Genomic DNA, 21,730 nt, shown 5'->3' on the forward strand with positions numbered 1-21,730 from the left:
TCAGCCAGACTGTGGAGACCAGTCTGGCTGACTTCACTGTGGAGTGAGATGTCACCTGCCTCAAGTTATTTACACACACACACACACACACACACACGGCCAATGCCCTCTGTCCTTCACCTCTAAGCACCTGGGGCTTCAGGAGGCTCCAACTAAGGTGATGATCTGGAAACAGAGAAGCCTGTAAGCTCTGCATGAAGGATTGGGTATATCATAGGATCTGTGTGTGATGGTGTTTACTTTCAAAATGCCAATGGACACAAGGTGAGAAGATGGTGCTGCCCAGAGAGGAACAGGACTCCAAAAATGGGTACAACTGAAAACACCTCTGTACTTACTTGGTTCTCCTCTGGGACCTTCTTGGGCACAGCGCTGCTATTGTCCCGTGGAGCAACACGGGCTTCTGAGTGGAAAGGAAGCCCTAGAAGGGACGGAGGTGGATTCAGAAGGGCGAGGGCCACGCAGGATTCAAGCCAACCCTCTCCCCCTGCGCCAGCCTATTCCACGCTCTCCCTCTGGAAGGTCCTTCCTGTTTCTCACGGGACTCCCCTGACCCCTGTGGATGAAGGAGGGAACAGTCCCTCACCCTCACACGTACGACCACTCTGCCTGGGAACAGATGTTTCCAGAACTAATCTATTACACTGGACAACTGGGGCCTTCACACATGAGGGTGATGGGAAGGTTGTGCTTCATGCAGCCCAGAGCCCAAAACCTCGTGTCTGCGCAGTGCCCCTGGGCAACGCGTCTGTGTCTGTCCTCTGCGAAATGTCACCTTTCTTCTCCATGGCAGACACCTGCTGCCCAGTTCTGGGCGGTGGACCAGACAGTCCGTGAGATGGACGTGCACACAAAGTGGAGGAATGTGACCATGTCCTCACTCGGGCTTATCTTTGCTTTGCAAAGCCTTGTGGTACCACCTCTCTATCCTCTCCACTGACAGAAGTGGCTAAACTGTGAATGTGCTTTATGACTCACATCAATTCAGATCATCTCACCATGTGGTGGAGGAACGAGGTGGGGCTGAGGCCCCCAGGTCCCCCAGTGTGGAGGTGGAGGAGGAGGAGGAAAGCCTGGTATATTCTGCCCCATGTGGTAGGGCACACGGAGGGGCCCTGGGCAATGAGGAATCACTCTCACACCTGTACCGACCTGCAGAAAAGACAAGAAAATGTCTTAGTAAAACAGACAAAAGTTGCAACACCAAGAGAAGAAACCAAAGCAAAGAGCTCTCAGAACCTGGCTTCTTCCGGAGAGCTGCATCTGCTGCCAAACTGACAAGCCCCTCCCAGCTGGTGCCAGTATAAAGACGGGGGAGAGGGCAGTGGCTGTCACAGGAATAGGCTGTCACCAAACATCACTGCCCTGGTCTGCCCACGTTCACCAGCAAGAAGTCGTGTCTTAAAGATGAAAAAGGATCATTGCAAACTAGTCAAGCAGCACATTCCAGACACGGGGGCATCCGCATCCAGGTCAACATGCGACCTTCCTCATCAACCACCAGGCCAGCCAGAAGGCTTCACTGGGGAGTTAGGGGTCCTCCTTCCATGAGTGGCTTCCCCTAGTGTGCACTGTGGGCAGGCAGGGGTGCGCACATGCACACAGGCACATCCATGCACAATGCGTGTGGTATGCGCCCTGCCATCCTTCTCCTTTGAGCACCCATGGCTTCGGGAGGGATCTGTTATGGAGAAGCCTGTCGGGCTCCAGGTGAAGAGCTTGTATTTTGGAAGGTGAACAATGCCACAGAGAAACTGCAGGACCCACCCAATGAATCAAGGCCAGAACAGGTGCTGCTCAGAAAGGGACATTTTCCAGAACATGGAAAAGGCCACCGTGGTTACCTTGCCCATCTCTGGGTCTCTGTTGCTCTCAGTGCCATCATCCCCAATGGGAGCCCCGCCAGCTTCAGCATCAGACCAAAGCCTTAGAATGGATGCAGGTGGATTCAGACGGGCACTGAGTGTGCGGAATTCACACCAGCCCTCCAAACCCACCCCCACCACGTTCCTCTCTCCCCTTCCCGGGTCCCTTCTCAGACGGAGCATTTCCCACAAGTCTCTCTTGACCCGGAGGAAAGGGAGAGACTCACCCCTCCCCCTCAAGGAAGGGACCACTGTCCCCAAACTTGCTTCAGGTGTTTTCATAGCTAAGGGAACAGTAGTAGAGGGCTTCCAGCTCAACCTGTAACATGAGAGGAGTAAAATGCAAAAATTTCTTTGATGAATGTAGTACTGTAGATTATAAATAAAACAAAAATAAAGGAACCATTATAAAGAATAAATGTGTTTTTTTCTCAAATAGTTCTTTTTTCTCCCAAAAGGCTTGGCCACTGAGTCAAAGTGGGAATGGAGCTCGGGCTTCCAACTTGTCCAGGCTCAGCTATTCTGCAGGTGGTGCAGGGGTTGGCAGGGTCTGTAGTTGGGGAGGGGCGTGAGCTCCACCTGTCACTGGTTGTGTCCTGCTGCCTGGGGACGTCTGAGGAAAGCACCCTCCTGTCACCCCTTCGGACAACCTGCAGGCCTTAGTGCCTGTGATTCTCTCCAAGACACACAGCGATCACCCACAGGAAGGGGAAGGACACCGTGTGGTTTCACAGCAGAAATCAGGCTGCTGCATTTCACCTCATGCTCCCTACCTTGCCACAGAGGCTTCTGGAACGCAGGCCTTCCCGGGATCTGTTCCTGCCTCATGGATCTCTCAGGCAGCCTCTCCCCATCCATCATGCGCAGTCTTGAATACAGAAAAAGAATGGACATCTCTAAGAATCACAGCACCATGTCCCCTCCTAGACAGCACAGGGATCACCCCTCCAAACACCTGTAAAAACACACGTCAAACTCTCACACCTGTGTTTCAGGGAGGCGTTCTCCCTGCTCTGCTGCACTCTCCTCCTCTCCCAATCCCGAGCCCTCATCTGTGGGAGAAAAACACACCCATCATCGGTTGTGCCAGACTGTGCCCCAAGAGAAGACGAGGCAAAGGAAAACACTTACCCAGTTAGCCACAGCAGTCCTCTCCTGCACTGCCATCTGAAAAAAGCCAACACACCAAAAGCCCATGTTCAGGGCTCTAAGGGCCACTACTGTCACCTGCAGGGGGCGCCAAGGTGTCAGTGTGTTGGGCACAATTTAGGTTACTTGGTGATTGAAGGTGAACTTAGACTTCTGCAGCTGATCTTGCATGTCTTCCACTTGTCTGTGAGGGACAATTGTTTTCATCAGACAAAACCAACACTGGGTGTGATTTTCCATCATCTGCCCAAGTGACCAACATCCTCTTATCTGACCCCTCATACAATTGATCCTGACACAGGAAACACTTTCACCTGATTATAAGTGGACAGTAGGATCAAAGCTATTGTTACAGCCTTTCCTTAATCGTTTTTCTTCACCTGCAGGATAAGAATTGACATAATTTTCTTACCCGTTTTCAGTCTTTTCCTCAGTTAATCACATGACAAGTGTCTTTTGTCATGAAGCTCTATTCTCCTTTAACCTCTATCCTCGCCATGGTTCCCAGGGTTGCAAAGACCAGCGCCACCAGATGGCACTACCGTGTTTATGGGTAGGACTCATCCTAGGGCCAACTGCTTTCCTCAAGATTAGGACAACTGACACCACCCCAAGGGCACTGGTGTGGAGCCAGTTTCCACAGAGTCACACCAACGCTGGGGATCAGGACATGTTTAGTAATGTAACTGTTTTGTTCCTTATCTTTCCATGTCTGATAATTCTCTCTGGATACATCCTATGAATTTTTGTGTATATTACTTGAGTCCTAACAATGTACAAAGATGAAAAATCAAAGGGAACAGGAATTTCAGCAGCCATTAGTATGTAGTGTCTGAACTTACTTATACTTGTACATTTCTTCTTTGGTCACCTTCAGATTATCTTCGGCAGCTGACAGCTCATTCTTGGTTGCATCCAGTTCATAAAGTGCCTCTGCTAGCTTCCTAAGATGGGAAAGGTATGTACATTGTCCAGGAGACAAGGTCCTGAATTTCTACCATTTTCCTCCCAGCACACTTGATAGCCTAGATTTGAATGTCTCCCCTAAAAGTACAGATGGAGAACACAAGAGAGAAGTGAATGAAGGCCCCATTTAGGGCTAAAGAAATATCAAACTCTGGCTGCTGCCATGTTCCCTGCAATTGGGTCTTCTCTACTTCAATTCATTCATCATTCATCATACACCAAATAACATTGCACTTTATGCCCTCTTGGAGTTGGTCTTTGGTGAAGGCTCACTTCAGGGCAAAGTGAAAAACCAAGCTTGACCAACTACAGCCATTATGATGAAGCAGGGGCCCATGATTAGTCTCACACCTCAGTGGGGAGCCCTGATCCTCAGACCCAGTTTGTGCCTGACAGAGACAGTCAGCCCGAAAGGAACCTTCAAGAATATGGCTTCACTGACATGGAAACTCACTCCCACACATCTCCAGGCTTTAGAAGTACAATCCACACCTCCACCTTTGAGGATCCTGGTGCAGGAAAAGGCAATCTTAGTGCCGACAATATGCCCTGAAGTCTAAAATGATGTGAACTGTCACATACTCATGCTGTTATCTCCAGGAAACATATTTCAGATGGAAGACTACCAACTGCATTGAGTCAACCTACTTGAACTAGACCAAGTTCATTGATAATGAAGGCAGTGAACAGCATTGCTTAGAAAGGATTGGTTTGCTGTGCTGCCCTCAGACTCTTTTGTTCATGGTGCTGATATAAAGAGTTTCAACATGACACTGTCAAGAATCACATGCAAAAAGTTCCTTTAAAACAGACAAAGTTCTAGAAAAAGAATACAAGCATTTGCATCTGGTCTCTCAGGCAAATCTTCAGCAAATGTTTTCTGCAGCAGCTGTAATGTAGTGGTTTGGTTGTAAAGTGCTAAAGAGAGAAAGGTGGTCAGGTCATTCTACCCACCCCAAGAAGAACTTAACAACAGAACCCAGGTACCTGTGAGAGAGAGTGGACCCTCCCCCAGAGTGGGAAGGAATAACACAAAGCTGAGTCTTCAGGGGACAGTTTTGCTTTTCAACATGAATGAGGGAGGCTAAGGTCCTGATCTTCTCCTGAGAAAAAAAAAAGCAGCAGTGGACAAGGGAGGAAACTTGTGAGTGAGTGCACCCAATTTCTAAGGAGCACATGAAGAAACACGAGAACCAGATGGAGAAGGAGGAAGCCTAGGAGAAAGCCAGCCTGGCAGTGGGAGCCAATCTCCCCAGGACATATTAGTGAATTCTGAATCAGGCAAGTGAAGTTCAAAAACTGAACGAGTTTATGAGTACAGGCTTAGAAGGAAACAAGTGAAGTTCAGCCCTAGTGAAACTACAGGCTTTGGTTCAGAACTGGGAGAGTTACAGCTAAAAAAAAAAAATCAGGTAGACATGAAATATCTAACTTACTTAGGATTTGGGCTTCAATGAGTGATCTCAGTTATACACTGGATGAAGGGACCCAGTATTGCTGAAGCCCCAATGCATTTTCCACAAAGAAACTCTCATTGTTTCTGCAAGAGAATTCAGTGTTTGTACCCACATTCTCGACCCACGTCTCATACTGAACAAGAAATGGACCTGATTCAGGGGCATAAGAACATGGGATGAGACTAAAACTGAAAGGACAATGTAGACCCAGGGAGGCTCCAAGTATCAAAGTGATTAATGCTGGTACCTTTCCTTTTCTACCCCAATGAATCACACAACAATGTGTGACAAGTAGTTAGAATAGAAAGGAAAATGAGGCTTACACAAACCAGGTAGGAAGTCTAATTCTATAGAATGCATTTGGCAAAAATACTCTAGGACCCAATTCTAAAAGAAATACAATTATCTAGACTGGCTGCCATATACATTCAAACAACAGTATTTGTGACAATTGACACAGGAATAGCTACTCTTCTGCAGCCACTTTTCTTTGTTCACAGAAATCCACTGAATCCATTACCGTCTGTGGAATACTTCATCCAACAATGGAAGAATATACATTCTTCTCAAGCTCACATGGAAGATTCACTGATATAGGCCACATTGGGGGCCATAAGATACATCTGAACAACCAAGGGAACAGAAATCTCAGAAAGCATGTTCTCAGACCACAAATGACTCAAAGTAGACTCAAGAACAGAAAGCTGGAGAATGAGAAAAATAAATGGAAACTAACACACTTCTAAGAAAACACGATGTTGTGAAAAGAAGGGCCATCTGTACCCCAATGTTTATAGCAGCAATGGCCACAGTCGCCAAACTATGGAAAGAACCAAGATGCCCTTCAACGGATGAATGGATAAGGAAGATGTGGTTCATATACACTATGGAGTATTATGCCTCCATCAGAAAGGATGAATACCCTACTTTTGTAGCAACATGGACGGGACTGGAAGAGATTATGCTGAGTGAAATAAGTCAAGCAGAGAGAGTCAATTATCATATGGTTTCACTTATTTGTGGAGCATAACAAATATCATGGAGGACAAGGGGTGTTAGAGAGGAGAAGGGAGTTGGGGTAAATTGGAAGGGGAGGTGAATCACGAGAGACTATGGACTCTGAAAAACAATCTGAGGGGTTTGAAGTGGTGGGGGGGTGGGAGGATGGGGTACCAGGTGGTGGGTATTATAGAGGGCACGGATTGTATGGAGCACTGGGTGTGGTGCAAAAATAATGAATACTGTTTTTCTGAAAATAAATAAATTGAAAAAATTTAAAAAAAAAAGAAAATACGGGTTGGAGGGAGGTGGGCAGATGGATGGGTGAAAGAGGCGAAGGGCGCTAAGTGTACACTTACTGTGATGAGCACTGAGAAGTATATAGAATTGCTGAGTCATGTTGTACACATGGAACTAATATACTGTTGGTCAGTTGTGCTTGAACTTCAAAAAAAAGAAAAAGGAACATGCATCACAGGAGGCCCATAGACAGAAATTTAAGCTATTTCCATATACGTGATAATTGAAAATATTAAAGGAAAATGTGTAGTACTGAATACCTATAAAAGGTTCAGTGACTATAAATTTTTCTGCTTATTTGTGAATAAAAGTACATAAGGTACTTTAGTATACTTACAGCAAGGATGGTTCTCCTGCTGTAAAATGAAAGACACAAATTCTCAAGGAGGTAGTAATAACGGAAAGGTTCTACAGAACTCCAGTCCCATCAGTGCCAAGAGGGAAATGGTCAGGCATGAAAACGACAAGATAAAATACCATTTGAGATAATATAGTAAATGTCTTCAACATTCCTCGTCACAAAGAATCCACTTTACAAACCCTCAACCGGCCTCCAGGAGGTAAGCATACCTCGCAACTACCTCCTCCTGGAGGAGAAGGAGCACCGAGGGATGACCAAGGAGCTGGGGCAAACTTTGGGGAGTGATACGTGTGTTCATCATCTTACCATGGTGATGGTTTCCTTGTTGCTTACCTATGTTCAATATCAACAAACCGTATCCTTTGAAAAGATGTTGTGATCACATATACATTATAACACACTGAAGCTGTAGGCAAAATCTAATAGACAAATCCTAAGAGATTTTATTTTGCCTGTAAGCACATTGCAAGTATTTTCATATAGCTAACAGAACTTAAAAATTTATAAGCCAACTTGAAATAGACAAATCAATGTAAACTTAGAGTAGGTAAGAAGTCAGTGACTTCTATTGTACATCCTAAGGACAAAGTGAGAGAGATAAAGAGGCTGCTATTAGAAAAATATGAGATTATTATTCCAACAAAAATAAATTCTAATTATTGTTTACTTTCTGAAAACAGATTTTTCTTCAGTGCTCACTTTATTTGTGAATTACAGTTCAAAATATCAGATACCTGAAGTACACAAAGATTTGCATATCAGGCGATTTTGAATATTTTGATGATATATATGAGATTTTTAGTTATTTGAACAGCTATCTCCAAATAGCAAATAAAAGAAATTTATGTTCCTGGGGCACCTGGGTGGCTCAGTGGGTTAAGAAATTTATGTTCCTAGGTTGTACTATTGTACCTAAATCAAGGAATAGCAACTCTGAAATTTGACTTCTAAAAGAATACAAAATTCTTGGATATGGATACCAAAACAACATATCATTTTAAAAATGCTAGAATTAGAAGTATTTCAGGAGAAAAGGCCCTCACAATGCAATTCATACTGATTCACACCAAGCTTGAATTTTGTGCAAACACACCTCTCTAGAAAGGAGCTCCTGAAATCTATAACATTTTCTTCTTCAGCCCTCACAGCTGAGGTCAGGAAAATGTGTGCTAGTGGGAAACGTACACTGCCTTTGAATGGCCACTGTCTGAAAGAGAGCAGGAGCTGTCAGCACAATGGTTGATCCTGGGTATCAAATGCACAAGAGAAAGAGGCCATCTTGTCACGAAAGTAAAACATGCCCAGTCGTGGGCACTTGGTACATCTGGCAGCTGTCTGGATGCTGATACCAGTAGCTGATTCTTAATTAGATCCTATCCAATGGGTCCAAAAACACTAGGTTCTCACAGACTGTGGCCATGAGCAGGTGGAGGTGAGAAATCCAAGACTCGTTCGTTTGTACCAGAGACCAGGGATGACAGGGTGAGAAAGCTGAACGGATGCATGAGATGCAGCCTAGGTAGACGGGAATTATTCCAATCAAGATGACCAAGAAATTTCCTCTGCTGAAGACTCAAAAGAAACAGAATTGAGTCTATTTTGACTGGAGGCATTCATGTGGGATGACTCTGCCTCAATTCAAGGATCCTTCTGGACTAATGGCACTTTCTAGATCCTTAAGAATCTGGTGCCAGCCAATCTAAAGAAGTCTACTTAATTCTAGGGGTGTTCCCTATCTGTCTATCAGTGTGGCTCGCTCTCTCTCCTGGGGATATGGTGTTTCACTTGTTAATGACAAAATAAGATATTCATACTGGAAACCATTAATTTCTTTATACTTGGACAGTTAAGGACATTCAGGACCTTTTTACTTTGGGGAAACCAACACTCTGCACATACGTGGCCACAGAAAGTACAGCGACTCATTCATTTCCTGATCACATGACTCCTAGGTGTTCTCCTGTGACAAATGTCCCAGCAGGATGTGGTCACTTAGTGTCTACTGGGCTTCTCAGGTCTCCCATGGACCCGGTGGGACACAGACACAGTCCTTTGGGACAGCCTCCAAGACCAGAAGAAAAGGGCTGACTCAGAAGTTGTTAAAAGTCAACAAACTAGGAAGCATAGAGCACAAAGGACATTACACATTTTAACAGTCTACTCCCAGCACCAAGGCTTAAGCTAGCACTGTTCCCAGGGCCACCAAACTTTACTAGTATGAACAATGTGCTGATCGCTCAAACTACACATAAGAGGATCCTAAACTTACAAGGCTTCAAGCAGAAGCTTGACCAGGCTTTCAGGAGCCACTCTAATACCCATAGCTCCTATAAGTTAGAGTTCCTGACATTAAAAAAAATATTTTATTTATACATATGATAGACTGAGAGAGCACAAGCAGAGGCAACAGTAGACGGAGAAGAAGGAGGAGGCTCCTTGCCAAGCAGAGAGCCCAAGACAGGGCTTGGTCCCAGGAGCCTGGGATCATGACCTGAGCCAAAGGCAGATGCTTAAATCATCTGAGCCAGGGGCCTTGAGTTCCTAACATTTTTAAAGATAATTTTAATGAGATATAAGGTACATATCATTCAAGCCCCCTCTTTAGAACAAATAGCTCAATGGCTTTTTGTATCTTCACAAATCCTTCCTTCTTGACACTCTAAACCTAGGATATTCAGGTTTCCATCCTAGCAAAACTGCTCTTCCTGGACCAAGTAGCACAGTGGATGTGTGCTACTCCACACAGGTGGATGGCTGCAGCCACAACCTCTTCAGACTGACCGAGAAACCTGCCCTGTGGTGCCTGGTCTGCAGGAAGATCTGAATTTCCCATCAAGAAACCCATGAAAAAGCTGTTATTTAACTACCATGTGAAAGAATCCAGTGGGAAGGAAGATACCACCAGCAGCGCATGGGCACTCAGGTGGCTCAGTCAGTGAAGTGACGTAGTCTTGGTTTGGATCAAGCCTTGAGCTCCTGGTCCACAGACTGAGCCCCTCTTTGGGCTCAAGGCTCACTACATAACTGGCTTGGGATTTTCTCTCTCCAACCCCCTCTGCTCTTCCTCCTCACCTGCACCCTTTCTCTAAGAATAAAACCAAAAAAAGAAAAAAAGAAAAAGGAAGGAAAACAGCACTGAAGTGCCATGTCTAATCACATTTCGGTTTGGGGAACTGGGACACGGGAGCAAGAGAAGCCAGAGGAGCAGCCTCTGCACCTTCATGTCCCGGTCGTTTCAAGGGGCACTGAGACCCCAGGGAGGAGGTGGAGATGGTTGGAGGAGGAGGAGGGGTGGCAGGGGTGAGGAGGGTGGGAAAGGAGACGGGGCTGAGAGCAGTGTGGAAACAGAGGCACTTGCCAGGAGAAGAAGGGATCAGGGATAGTATCGAGGTCAGATTAAGTACTCAACGGAAGGAGCACCGTTCAGAAAGTTAGGAGGTCAGCAGGTTAGTAAAGCATGAGCTCACAGGACACAGTGGCAGCCAGTGGACTCTAAGGAGCAGTTGGTGTGAAGGAGAATCCATCTTCTTCCAAGCCTTCCCCTGGTCCAGTGTTTCCTCAGCAACCCAGAGGCTTTCCATGCTTTCCCAATAAATCAGCTGCCTTTGCCCCTAGTACCTCAGCATGGATGCCACAGGGGACCTCCTTGATACAAAGCCCCTTCCCCCGATAGCCCACCACGGGCCATCCCAACGACAGGTCCTCTCTGGAACTTTGGCCATCCCACCTGTTTGCTCCCTCCAACCCAGGTCCCTCTCCCCTCTTCTGGGTGCGCTCTCCTTCCTCTCCACACTCCCGGCCCAGAGCCACTGGCTGAACAATGGAGGAAGCGAAGGAGGACCGAACCGCAACAACAATCACATACACAACCAGAGTAGGGGGTTCCAGCCTTCTCTCAGCAACTCACCGCAGTCTACAGAGCATACATAAGATACAGATCTTGTTGGCAAACCATCAGGCGCGTGCGCGCACACAAACGCACATGCAGACACACACACACACACACACACACACACACACACACACGCACGTGTGAGGCCCCACTGCCCTCTGCTGACCACACGGTGTAAATGCTCATGCATGTCCCCTGGGCCCCCTCCAAGGCATCCCCATACCTGCATTAGTGCCCACGGACAGACACAAGGACCTCTGTGTCCTCCTTACCTCCTTCGAATCAGGTCCTGGCTGCTCCTCACAGCTGATCCTGCCACGCCGGATGTTCGCTCAGGGCGTTCTCCACCTCCGTGCGCCCGATGCGGTTCCTGCAGGATCAATGGCTCTTGTTTGGTTTCTGAGCAGCTGCCCAGGTCAAGAGACCCAGGCCCTCAGGTCTCCTGTTTTGGAGGGTCCCACCTACCCCTGGCCTGCAGGAAAACTGTCACGGGGAGCCAGATACCTGGGACCTGGCTCTGTCATGGGCCCCAAACATGAAGAATGCGCACTCCGTGCTGAGACATACAACACCCGCACGCTCCCCAGAGTTTCTCACCTCACTGCCTCTGCTCAGGGAGGAGGGTGAATATTTAGCCTTGCCCTAGCTCTGGGGCGTGACTCAAGCAGCTTCCTTTGGCCTGAAACCTAATGGAAATCTCAACATTTATCTTGAAAATTTATGCGAATCCTGCATACTTGTCCCCATTAGATCAGCATGTTTCCATCTGACCCTGCATTTACCCCATCCAAGTGTGAGCCTTTCAGGGACTCCTGTGGTGTCGTTGGTCAGAGGGAGGATCTTGCCACACTCGCCAGCCAGTCCTGGAAAGTGGTTGCAGGATCACGGGATGGTTCACGTGGTTTAGAACAGAACGCTGACATCAAGGCACTGCTCTCATCCAGGAAAGAGGACGCATGACACGCCATTAGAACTTTCATAGGAATTGCATTGAATCCATAGATTGTTTTGGGTAGTAGGGACATTTTAACCATGGTAATTCTTCCAAGCCATGAGCATGGACTATGTTTCCATTTGTTTGGATTTTCTTTGATTTCTTGTAGCAGTGTCTGGTAGTTTTCAGTATACAGGTCTTTTACCTCCTTGGTTGATAGATTCCTAGGCGTTTTATTCTTTTTGATCCAATTGTAAGTGGGATTGTTTTCTTACTTTCTCTTTCTGATAGTCCACTTGCCTTTCCCTCTAATGGGTCTCAAGTTTTACTTTTATGTCTCTTGCCATCAGCAACCATTATTCTGACTTCTAAAACCATAGATCGATTTTGCCTGCTCACTGAGACCAATGGAGTCATTCAGTCTGTACGTCTTTGTGTCTGACTTCTTTCTCTCCAAATAATGCCTGCGAGATTTACACATGTCATTGTCTGTATCAATAGTTCATTCTTCATCATTATGTAGAATCCCATTCTATGAACATACCTAAAATGTACTTCTCCACTCTACTTCTGGAGAGAGAAGGAATTGTTTCCAATCTGGGATAACGTGAATAAAGTTGCTATAAACAGTATTGTACATGTCTGTTGCTGAATACTTGTAGGGATTTTATGACTGATAAATATCTAGGAGTAGAGATGCGGAATCATAAGGTGTACGTAGTTTAAGCTTCATTAAGTTATTACCACACAGTTTTCTAATTCCTAACTTATACTCGTACCACAGTGGAAGCTGAATAAAAGCTCCAATTGCATAGTTATGCTGAGCAAAATAAGTCAGTCAGAGAAAGACAAATATCATATGATTTCACTCATGTGGAATTTAAGAAACAAAACAAATGCACATAAAGAAAAAAGGGAAAGAGACAGAGAGAGGGGGACAAACCAGGAAAAAGACTTCTAACTGCAGGAACAAACTGGAGGTCTCCAGAAGGGAGGTGGGGACATGGGTGAAATAGGAGATGGGCATTGAGGAGGGCACTTGAGGAGCACTGGAGTTTGTACTGTTTGCTGAATCACTAAATCCTACACTGGAAACTGATAGTAGACTGCATGTTAACTAACTGGAATTTAAAATAAAATAAAATTAATTAAAAAGTTCTATTTGCTCCATACCCTCCGCAACACTTGTTATTATGAATCTTTCAAACTTTAGTTATTCCTATAAGCATGCAGTATTATTTCATCAGAGTTTTCATACCATTTTAAGGGCCATGTAGTAGTTCCTTCTGTCAAACTGATAAAGTTTTTTATTTACTAATCTTTAATTGTTGGAGGCTTTTGTTTTATTTTTTTAATTCTTTACAAAACACTTGGATGATCATCCTTTAATATAAAATTTTTGTGTGCCAATATTAGAAATTAAAAGAGAGTTATCACTACAGATCTTATACACTTAAAAATGTTAGGGGTGCCTGGGTGGCTCAGTTGATTAAGTGTTTGCCTCAGCAGTTCTGGCTTAGGTCATGATCTCAGGGTCCTGGGACTGACCCAGATCGTGTTCCCTCCTTCCCCCTCCTTCTCTACCTGCCAGTCTACTTGTGATCTCTCTCTCTCTCTCTGTCAAATAAGTAAAATCTTTTCTTTAAAAGAAAAATATATAACACAAAATAAAACAAAAATCCGAATGATTCAATATCTATTTTAATAATTGAAATAATTATTAACAAACTTACCAGAAAGAAAGTCCTAGATCCAAGTAGTTTTACTGGGAAATCCTATCAAACATTTATGGAAGAAATAACACGAAAATTACAAAAACCCTTTCAGACAGTAAAGGAGCAAGTAAAACTGGATGTTATCAGGTTTTAAGCCTTTACCAATGTGAAAAGTGAAAAATATTCCATGTTAATCTTATTTTTCCTTTGGTTAGTAGTAAGATTGGAGTGTTTCTTTTTGAAGTTTGTTTGTTTGCTTTTGTTTGTTTGTTTGTTTCACAGAGAGATACAGTGAGAGAGGGAACACAAGCAGGGGCACTGGGAAAGGGAGAAGCAGGCTTCCCACTGAGCAGGGAATCCAACATGGGGTGCGATCCCAGGACCCTGGGACCATGACATGAGCCAAAGGCAGATGCTTAACAACTGAACCACCTAGGCACCACAAAGTGTTTTGTTTTTTTTTTTAATGTATTTATTTGACACACAGAGAGAGGGATCACAAGCAGGCAGAGAGGCAGGCAGGGAGAGAGAGAGTGTGAAGCAGGCTAGGCTCCCTGCTGAGCAAATGCCTGATGTGGGTCTGGATCCCAGGACCCTGAGATCATGACCCAAGCTGAAGGCAGAGGCTTAACCCACTGAGCCATGAAGATGCCCCAGATTGAAGGTTTTTGTATATTTACTGTCCTTTTCCCATTTTAAAGTCTGAATGTTTGTCTTTTTCTGACTGGTTCTTTAAGGTTTCTTTATTTATTTGAGAGAGGGAGGGAGAACAAGAGAGAGAGAACACGAGGTCAGAGGGGAGGACAGAGCAAGAGACAGAGACAGAGAGGAGAGAATCTCAGGCAGGCTCCCCACTGCACAGGGAGCCCGGCACTGACATGGGGCTCAGTCTGACCATTAAAAGATCATGACCTGAGCCAAACTCAATCAAGAGTTGGACACCTAATTGAGGAAGACTGAGCAGAGTGTGGCGTGCTCATTATGAGAGTAAAAGTCCTCAGTTCGCAGTCCCTCTACCTACACACGGTGGTCTAAAATACCGGCTTGTCGGGGCGCCTGGGTAGCTCAGCGGGTTAAAGCCTCTGCATCAGCCCAGGTCATGATTCCAGGGTCCTGGGATCGATCGAGCCCCGCATTGGGCTCTCTGCTCAGTGCAGAGCCTGCTTCTCTCTCTCTCTCTGCCTGCCTCTCTGCCTACTTGTGTTCTCTCTCAAATAAATAAATAAAATCTTTAAACAATAAAATAAAATAAAATACCTGCTTGTCATTAGAGCACTTTTGACCTAAGGTATCACTCAAAGACCAGAACTGTGGGAGAGATGGATCACGAATCCAGTCACTCCCCACTTACTAGATTTTCAGTAGCACACTAAGGCACAAGGAGACAAGATAGTTTGGTTTTGATGGAGAAAGGAGATAGGTCATGAAAAACCAGAATATAAAAGCCATACAACTTCAGAGTCCCGAAGGAGGTCCTATGCACCCAGGTAAGTGGAGATAATGAAGCAAAACAAGCCCTTCTGGCACAATATTTCATTACACACCAGGGCCTGTACCATATTTGTCTGGGGGATCATCCTTCCAGGGAGCCAGAAAAGTAATAAGACAAAGAAATGTGCAGTATTATCATACTTCTCAGAGAGACTGAGAGTGTGTGGCTGGAAGGAATTTGGGATAGTGTCTAAGAATTGCATAAAAGACACAGCAGTGAAAGGAGGAAGTTGCTCACCACCTCCCTAAGCAAAGTAGATCAGACCAGCTGGGGGGCTTTGCTTCTGACTGGGAGGGACACGTGAGTTTGGGGCCAGAGCTGCGTGGCTTGGCACTCTGGGGATGAGGCTGCACGCTGTCACCTAGGCCTTTCTTTGCATCCCTCCCCATGCAGCAAACAGCTTTTCCTCCAAACAGATGCTGAACTAGTGTATAAAGGATGTTGGTTATGTATTCGCTATGAAGAATGTTGGGCTCCCCGCGGGGCTGCACATCTCAGTCTCCCCCTGGCTGCGGGAAGGTGCAGAGAAGAGGAGAGAAGCCGCACTTTTCCTGGTGCTCACTTGAGTCCTCACGCTCTCCAGCGTGCTCCCTCCTCCCTTCCTTACAAAACAGAGAGAAAAAGAAGAAAAGCGTGAAAGTCAGCGGATGTATTTGGTTAAAAAACACCAGAACTCCTTTCCCCGGCCTATGACATAAGGGTGAGAGAGCTCCAACATCTCCGATCCCCCATTCCAAAATCAGAGAAGCTCTGAAAAATAAAACTGCTTCTCCTATCTCATTTGATGCAAACCCTGACCTATCAGGAAGTGAAACTCTCTGCGGTCTTTATCCTAATCACTTGGCAGAGTCCTATGTTTCAATGCAGAAATACTTATTGGTATGATTTCAAGATGCAGCTCCATAAAAGCTGGGAAACAATGAATTCTAAAACACGTTAGCCACATGGTTTTCAGGTAAGAAAGAATACAGAAAGATATTTCATCAGCGGCGACGGAGAAAATGTTCACAAGCTCCCCGAACAGTGCCTGGCACCCAAGAAACAGGAATTCCATTTTCTCCTGCCCATGTTTTGCTTGTATGGAGAAGGAGCCCTTCTTCAGAAATTAGCTCCAGGCTGCCTAATGGGGATCACATATTACGGATGAGGTACTGAGTGAAAATATCTGCAACTTATGCAACAGACAAAAAGCTAATATCTCGAAGATATCCAGAATTCTTAAAGAAGAAAAAGACCAAACTTGGTAGTAAAATAGGCAAACTACATGAATAGACAGTTTACAGAAAGAGATAAGCAAATGTTCCTTAAACATTAAAAAAGTAACAGACGGTTACAGAAGGGCAGGGTTGGAGTGATGGGGAATCCGGTGATGGGTTCTGAGGAGGGCAGGTGTGGTGATGAGCACCGGGTGTTACACGCAACTAATGAATCATTGAACACTACATCAGAAACCGATGAGGTACTATATGTTGGCTAATGGGACTTAATAAATAAATAAACTAATTATAATAATAAATAAGCCACCTTTGGGAGCCTGGGTGGCTCAGCTGGTTAAGTATCCGACTCTTGATTTGGTTCAGGGATGATCTCAGGGTCCTAAGAGCCCCACAATCTGCTCTGTGTTCACTGGGAGTGTGCTTAGGATTCTCTCTCTCTCTCTCACTGCCTTTGCCTCTCCTTCTACTCTCTCTCTCTCACTCTCTCTCTCTCTCTAAATTAAATAAATAAATCTGGGAAAAAAAACCTGCCTGATAAGTTTGATTTGAAAATTGTTTTTCCCAGTTCTGTGTACTTAAAATGTCGTCAAAGCAATGGCATCTAATAGCAATGAATCAATATAGCCCAGATCATGACTTCTAAATATCATTGCCCATTCTCGTAGGAGCTCCTACGAGAAACTGATGTTTCCAGGTATGGAGCAGAGCAAATACCAGGTAAGTCTAGGACCTCTTGTTAGATCAGAAAGTAAAGAAGTAATCGAACAATGGTGGGGGCACATCAAAGCAACACAAAAGTCCACCGAAGGGTCCTCTGCCTCAGAAAGTTGGATGCAGTCCTGTGATAAGCTCTGACCAGTGAGACGTGTGAGGGAGTGAGACGTGCCACCTCAAACAGAACATCTGGGACTGAGTCTGGCTCCCCTTCCATCCATCTCATATAGCACCTGGCAGTTCCCTATGGTGGGCGCTCTTTGAGGCTGGTCCCACGAAGACCATGTAGATAGAAGGCAGGTGCTAGAAACATACTTCCCTAGTAGAAGCTGCTAAGACACACGGCTACAGGTTACTCACAGTAACATCTGGCCCTTCCTAATTGGCATGCATCCTCCTGTCTCCTCTCTATGAGGCAGCACAGCCTTACAGGTGAAGCATGAACTCTGTTGTCTGAGACACATGGTTTTGACTTCCGGCTCTGTCTGTTCCTTCACTTCAACCTCAGACAATTTACTGTGAGTCTCTGAGCCTCCACTTCTACTCTATAAGGTGGGTGGTTATACCATCTCAGGTTTGGGGGGATTAAATGAAGTAATAAGACATGCCAAGTTTGAGTCAGCACCTGGTGCACACACAGTAAATGTTAAATAAATTTTAGCTGTATACCTTTGTATCTCAAGTGTAAATATTCCGAAAGCTCAGAAACGTATTATGACAAAAGAAGGACTTGTTCAATTTTTTGTTTGGGTTTCCTTCTGAACAGTGTTTTTCAACAAATCCTGTGATATTTACATTCATTAACAGTATTTTTTCCTCTTAACAAGATACTGTGCTCTTTTTAAGTTATGAATGATAGCTCTGCATCAGCTTTTAAAATTATGTAGTATTAAATATTGTCAATAATTTGATCATTTCTCTATTGTTGGGCATTTTTAGAGGCTGCACATGGCATCAAAAACAAATGAAATAGATGAAAGTCTATCACCATGTATTGTAGGCTAGAATAAATTGTTAACTTTTGTTTGTCATGTATCTACATATGTATATATGTATAAAATTGAAAATGTACTCCCAGGGGCACCTGGGTAGTTCAGTGGGTTAAGCCTCTGCCTTCAGCTCAGGTCATGATCCCATGGTCCTGGGATCCAGCCCTGCATCAGGGTCTCTGCTCGGCAGGGAGCCTGCTTCCCCCTCTCCCTCTGCCTGCTGATCTGTCTACCTGTGATTTGTCTCTCGCTGTCAAATAAATAAAATCTTTTTTAAAAAATTCTTCACTCTATCTGATTAAAAATATAATGATAAAAATAAATAAGATGTATTCCCAGAGACTCTCAGATGGTGGAGAAATAGGAAACCTTAATTTCATCTGGTTGCAGGAATTCAGTCAGAAAGTTTTCGAATCATTCTGAACACCCGTGAACTCACCCAGAGATGTAAGAAAAGAGTAGCTGCAACTCTAGAAATATAAAAACGACCAGAAAGGCTCTCATTCAGAATAGAAGGCTAAAGAAACAGCTTCTAGGAGAAACAGAAACTAAAAGAAGTTGTGATCACTAAATCAGTCCTGCAAGAAATACTAAAGGGGATCCTTTAAGCAAAGAGAGAGCCCGAATGTAACACGGACCAGAAAGGAACAGACACTATATACAGAAAGAGTGCCTTTAGAGGTAATACAATGGCACGAAATTCCCATCTTCTAATAGTTACTCTGAATGTAAATGGAATAAATGTACCATCAAAGGCATGGGGTTTAGGATTGGATGAAAAGGCCAAGACCCATCTGGATTTCATCTAAAGAGAATTGTTTTAGACCCAAAGACACCTCCAGATTGAAAGTGAGGGGGTAGAAAAATATTTATCATGCTAATGGACATAAAAGAAAACTGGGGTAGCAAAACTTATCAGACAAATTAGGTTTTATTTTTTTAAAGATTAATTTGGCAGAGAGAGATCACAAGAAGGCATAGAGGCAGGCAGTGAGAGATGGGGAAGCAGGCACCCTGCTGAGCAGACAGACTGATGTGGGACTCGATCCCTGGACCCTGAGATCATAACCTGAGCCAAAGGCAGAGGATTAACCCACTGAGCCACCCAGGCGCACCCAGACAAATTAGATAGTAAACCAAAGATGTCATAAGAGATGAGGAAGGCTATTATATCATACTTAAAGGTTCTATCAAACAAGATCTAACAATTGTAAATATTTATATTGTTAACACAGGAGCAGCCAATTATATAAGCCAATTAATAGCAAAATTAAAGAAACACAGCAACAATGATACAATAATAGTAGGGGACTTGAACACCCCACTCACAGGAATGGACCTATCATATAAGCAGAAGATCAACAAGGAAACAAGTGTTTTGATTGACACAGGGCACCAGGTGGACTTCACATATATATTCAGAACATTCCATCCTAAGGCAAAAAAAAAAAAAAAAGATATTTTTCTTGAGTAAACAAGAACATTCTCCAGAATAGATTAAATACGATGTCACAAATCACATCTCAACTGGTACCAAAAGTTTGGGATTATTCCTCACATATTCTTAGACCCTAGTGCTGTGAATCTGGAACTCAATCACAAGAGGAAATTTGGAAAGAACCCATATACATGGAAGCTAAAGAGCATCCTAGGAAAGAATTTCTCTCTTATGAGATGATATGCTACTCTACAGAGAAAACACTAAAGAATCTACCAAGTAACTACTAGAGTGATTAATGAATTCAGTAAAATTTGAGGATACAAAATTAGTATTAGAGATCTGTTGCATTTCTATACACTCCTAGTGAAACTGTAGAAAGAGAAATTAAGAAAGCAATCCTGTTTACAATTACCCCAGAAAGTTAAAAACACCTAGCTATAAACTTAACCAGTGAGGTGAAACACCTGTACTCTGAATGCTATCCAACACTGGTGAAGGAAACTGAAGATGACAGAAACAAATTCATGAGCAAATGCCATGTTCATCAACTGGAACAACCAAGATTAAAATGTCCATACTACCTACAGGAACCCACAGTTTTAATGCAATCCCTATCAAAATATCAACACCAGTTTTCATTCAACCAGAACAAAGAATCTTATGGAACAGAAAAGACCCTGAGTGGCCAAAGAAATCTTGAAAAAGAAGAACAAAACTGGAGGTACCAAAATTCCAGATTTCAAGATATACTACAACACGGTAGTAATCAAAACAATACAGCCTGGCACAAAAATGAACACAGAGATCAATGAACAGAACAGACAATCCAGAAATGACCCCACTCTTGTATGGCCAAATCATTCATGACAATGGAAATCAGAAATTCACAATGGGGAAAAGATCTATCTCTTCAACCAATGATGTGGAAAAACTGGACAGCCACTCACAAACAATGAAATCACACTACTTAATTACACCAAGCACAAGAAAGACTCAGAATGGACTAAAGACTTCCATGTGAGACCTGAAGCCATAAAATTCCTGTCATTTCTTTAACATCAACCATGGAAACAGTTTTCTAGGAAGGCCTCCTCTGGCAAGGGACACAAAAGCAAAATGAAGACACTGGCATTACAATGAAATCTAAACTTCTATTCAGTGAAGAAAACTACCAATAAAACTCAAAGAGGACATATGGAATGTGAGAAGATGTTTGCAAATGATGTGTCTAATAAGAAGTTAATATCAAAAATATATAATGAACTTATAATATGCCACACCAAACAACAACAACAACAACAACAACAAACCCAAATGATTCAATTTGATACAACTGAAAAGCAAATGGAGAGCATGAAGAGACAGCTCTGTATAAGTAAATAAAGATGGGCAGTGGACACATGAAAGGGTGCTCACTATCACGAACCATGGGAGAAATTCAAAGCAAAGTAACAATGAGATAGCATCTCTCCCATGCCATAATGGGTAGAAGAAAAACCATAAAAAAGAACAAGTATTGAGTACGAGAACAAAAGGTACCCTCATGCATTGTTGGTGAGAGTCCAAACTGGTGGAGCCACTGTGAAAAACACGACGTGGGTTCCTCACAAAATTTATAAATACCATAGGATCCAGTAATCTACCTGAGGTCAGTGAAAATGCTCATTTGAGAAGAGAGATACATCCTCCTTTAAATGAAGTATTACTACCACAGCCAAGATAGGGAAGCAGCCCAAGTATCCATGCATATATTCATGGATAAATACTCGGACATAAAAAATGTATGTGAACTTGCCATTTGCAACAACATGGATAGATCTAGAAGATATAATGTTAACTGAAAGAAGTCATTCAGAGAGAGACAAATAAAATATGATTTCACTCATATCTGGAATTGAATAAACAAAGAAAAAAGATGAATCAAAACAGACTCTTCAATACAGAGAACAGACTGAGGGCTGACAGAGGAGAGGAGGGAATGGAGATGGGTGACAAAGGTGAAGGGGATTCAGAGGACATCGATGGTGATGGGCACAAGAGTCATGTGTACAATGGATGAATCATTATACCCCACACCTGACACTAACTTAACACTCTGGTACTGAGACGTGAATAAAAACATTTCAAAAAGAATACTGGCACAGCAACAGATTTCTTGATTTCATTATCTTGGAATGAAAATGTGATATATCAAGTTTCTGAAATCATTATTAAGTTGGGAAAATGGCAGTGTGGTCAT

At 43.8% G+C, this 21,730-nt stretch overlaps 2 protein-coding genes and 1 long non-coding RNA gene across 8 annotated transcripts in view; 1 reads left to right on the forward strand and 2 right to left on the reverse strand.

Moving 5' to 3' along the window:
- The window catches only part of LOC309855032, a 40,489-nt gene extending 36,528 nt beyond the window's left edge, over positions 1-3,961 (forward strand). Inside the window, exon 6 of the long non-coding RNA XR_014306573.1 lies at positions 3,892-3,961. This is a non-coding gene — a long non-coding RNA (uncharacterized lncRNA). The remainder of the gene's footprint in view (positions 1-3,891) is intronic.
- Positions 1-21,730, reverse strand: part of LOC309855024 (uncharacterized protein) — a 74,634-nt gene that overhangs the window by 8,801 nt on the left and 44,103 nt on the right. The gene's annotated exons all lie outside the window — the stretch shown is intronic.
- Positions 1,132-11,763, reverse strand: LOC309855029 (transport and Golgi organization protein 1 homolog). 4 transcript variants are annotated; one of them, XM_082714849.1, is made up of 8 exons: positions 6,796-7,213; positions 3,857-3,958; positions 3,141-3,198; positions 2,997-3,032; positions 2,850-2,917; positions 2,639-2,733; positions 2,093-2,184; positions 1,132-1,152 (listed from the first exon to the last, which is right to left on the reverse strand). In XM_082714849.1, exons 1-7 carry the CDS (start codon positions 6,903-6,905, stop codon positions 2,180-2,182), a joined length of 474 nt encoding a protein of 157 aa, XP_082570975.1. In that variant the 5' UTR covers positions 6,906-7,213; the 3' UTR covers positions 1,132-1,152; positions 2,093-2,179. The 4 variants fall into 4 exon arrangements, 1 of the variants encoding a protein (XP_082570975.1); XR_014306572.1 differs by lacking the exons at positions 1,132-1,152; positions 2,639-2,733; positions 2,997-3,032; positions 3,141-3,198; positions 6,796-7,213 and adding exons at positions 11,213-11,359; positions 11,455-11,763 and having other exon boundaries at positions 2,170-2,184; XR_014306570.1 differs by lacking the exons at positions 1,132-1,152; positions 2,639-2,733; positions 2,850-2,917; ... (1 more) ...; positions 3,141-3,198; positions 6,796-7,213 and adding exons at positions 11,213-11,359; positions 11,455-11,763 and having other exon boundaries at positions 2,094-2,184.

This window comes from Mustela nivalis (assembly GCF_964662115.1).
Source record: "Mustela nivalis genome assembly, chromosome: 19".
NCBI classification, from domain to species: Eukaryota; Metazoa; Chordata; class Mammalia; order Carnivora; family Mustelidae; genus Mustela; species Mustela nivalis.

Excerpts from the sequence above, each read along its gene's own strand:
- LOC309855029 (XM_082714849.1), bottom strand. The coding sequence starts at position 6,905 with ATGTTCCTTTTTCTTTTTTTTGAAGTTCAAGCACAACTGACCAACAGT. Across the intron at positions 3,199-3,856 it reads GAAGAAATGTACAAGTATAA|ACAAGTGGAAGACATGCAAG; the intron begins GTAAGTTCAGAC and ends TGTCCCTCACAG. Across the intron at positions 3,033-3,140 it reads AGTTCACCTTCAATCACCAA|ATGGCAGTGCAGGAGAGGAC; the intron begins GTAACCTAAATT and ends GGCTTTTTTCAG.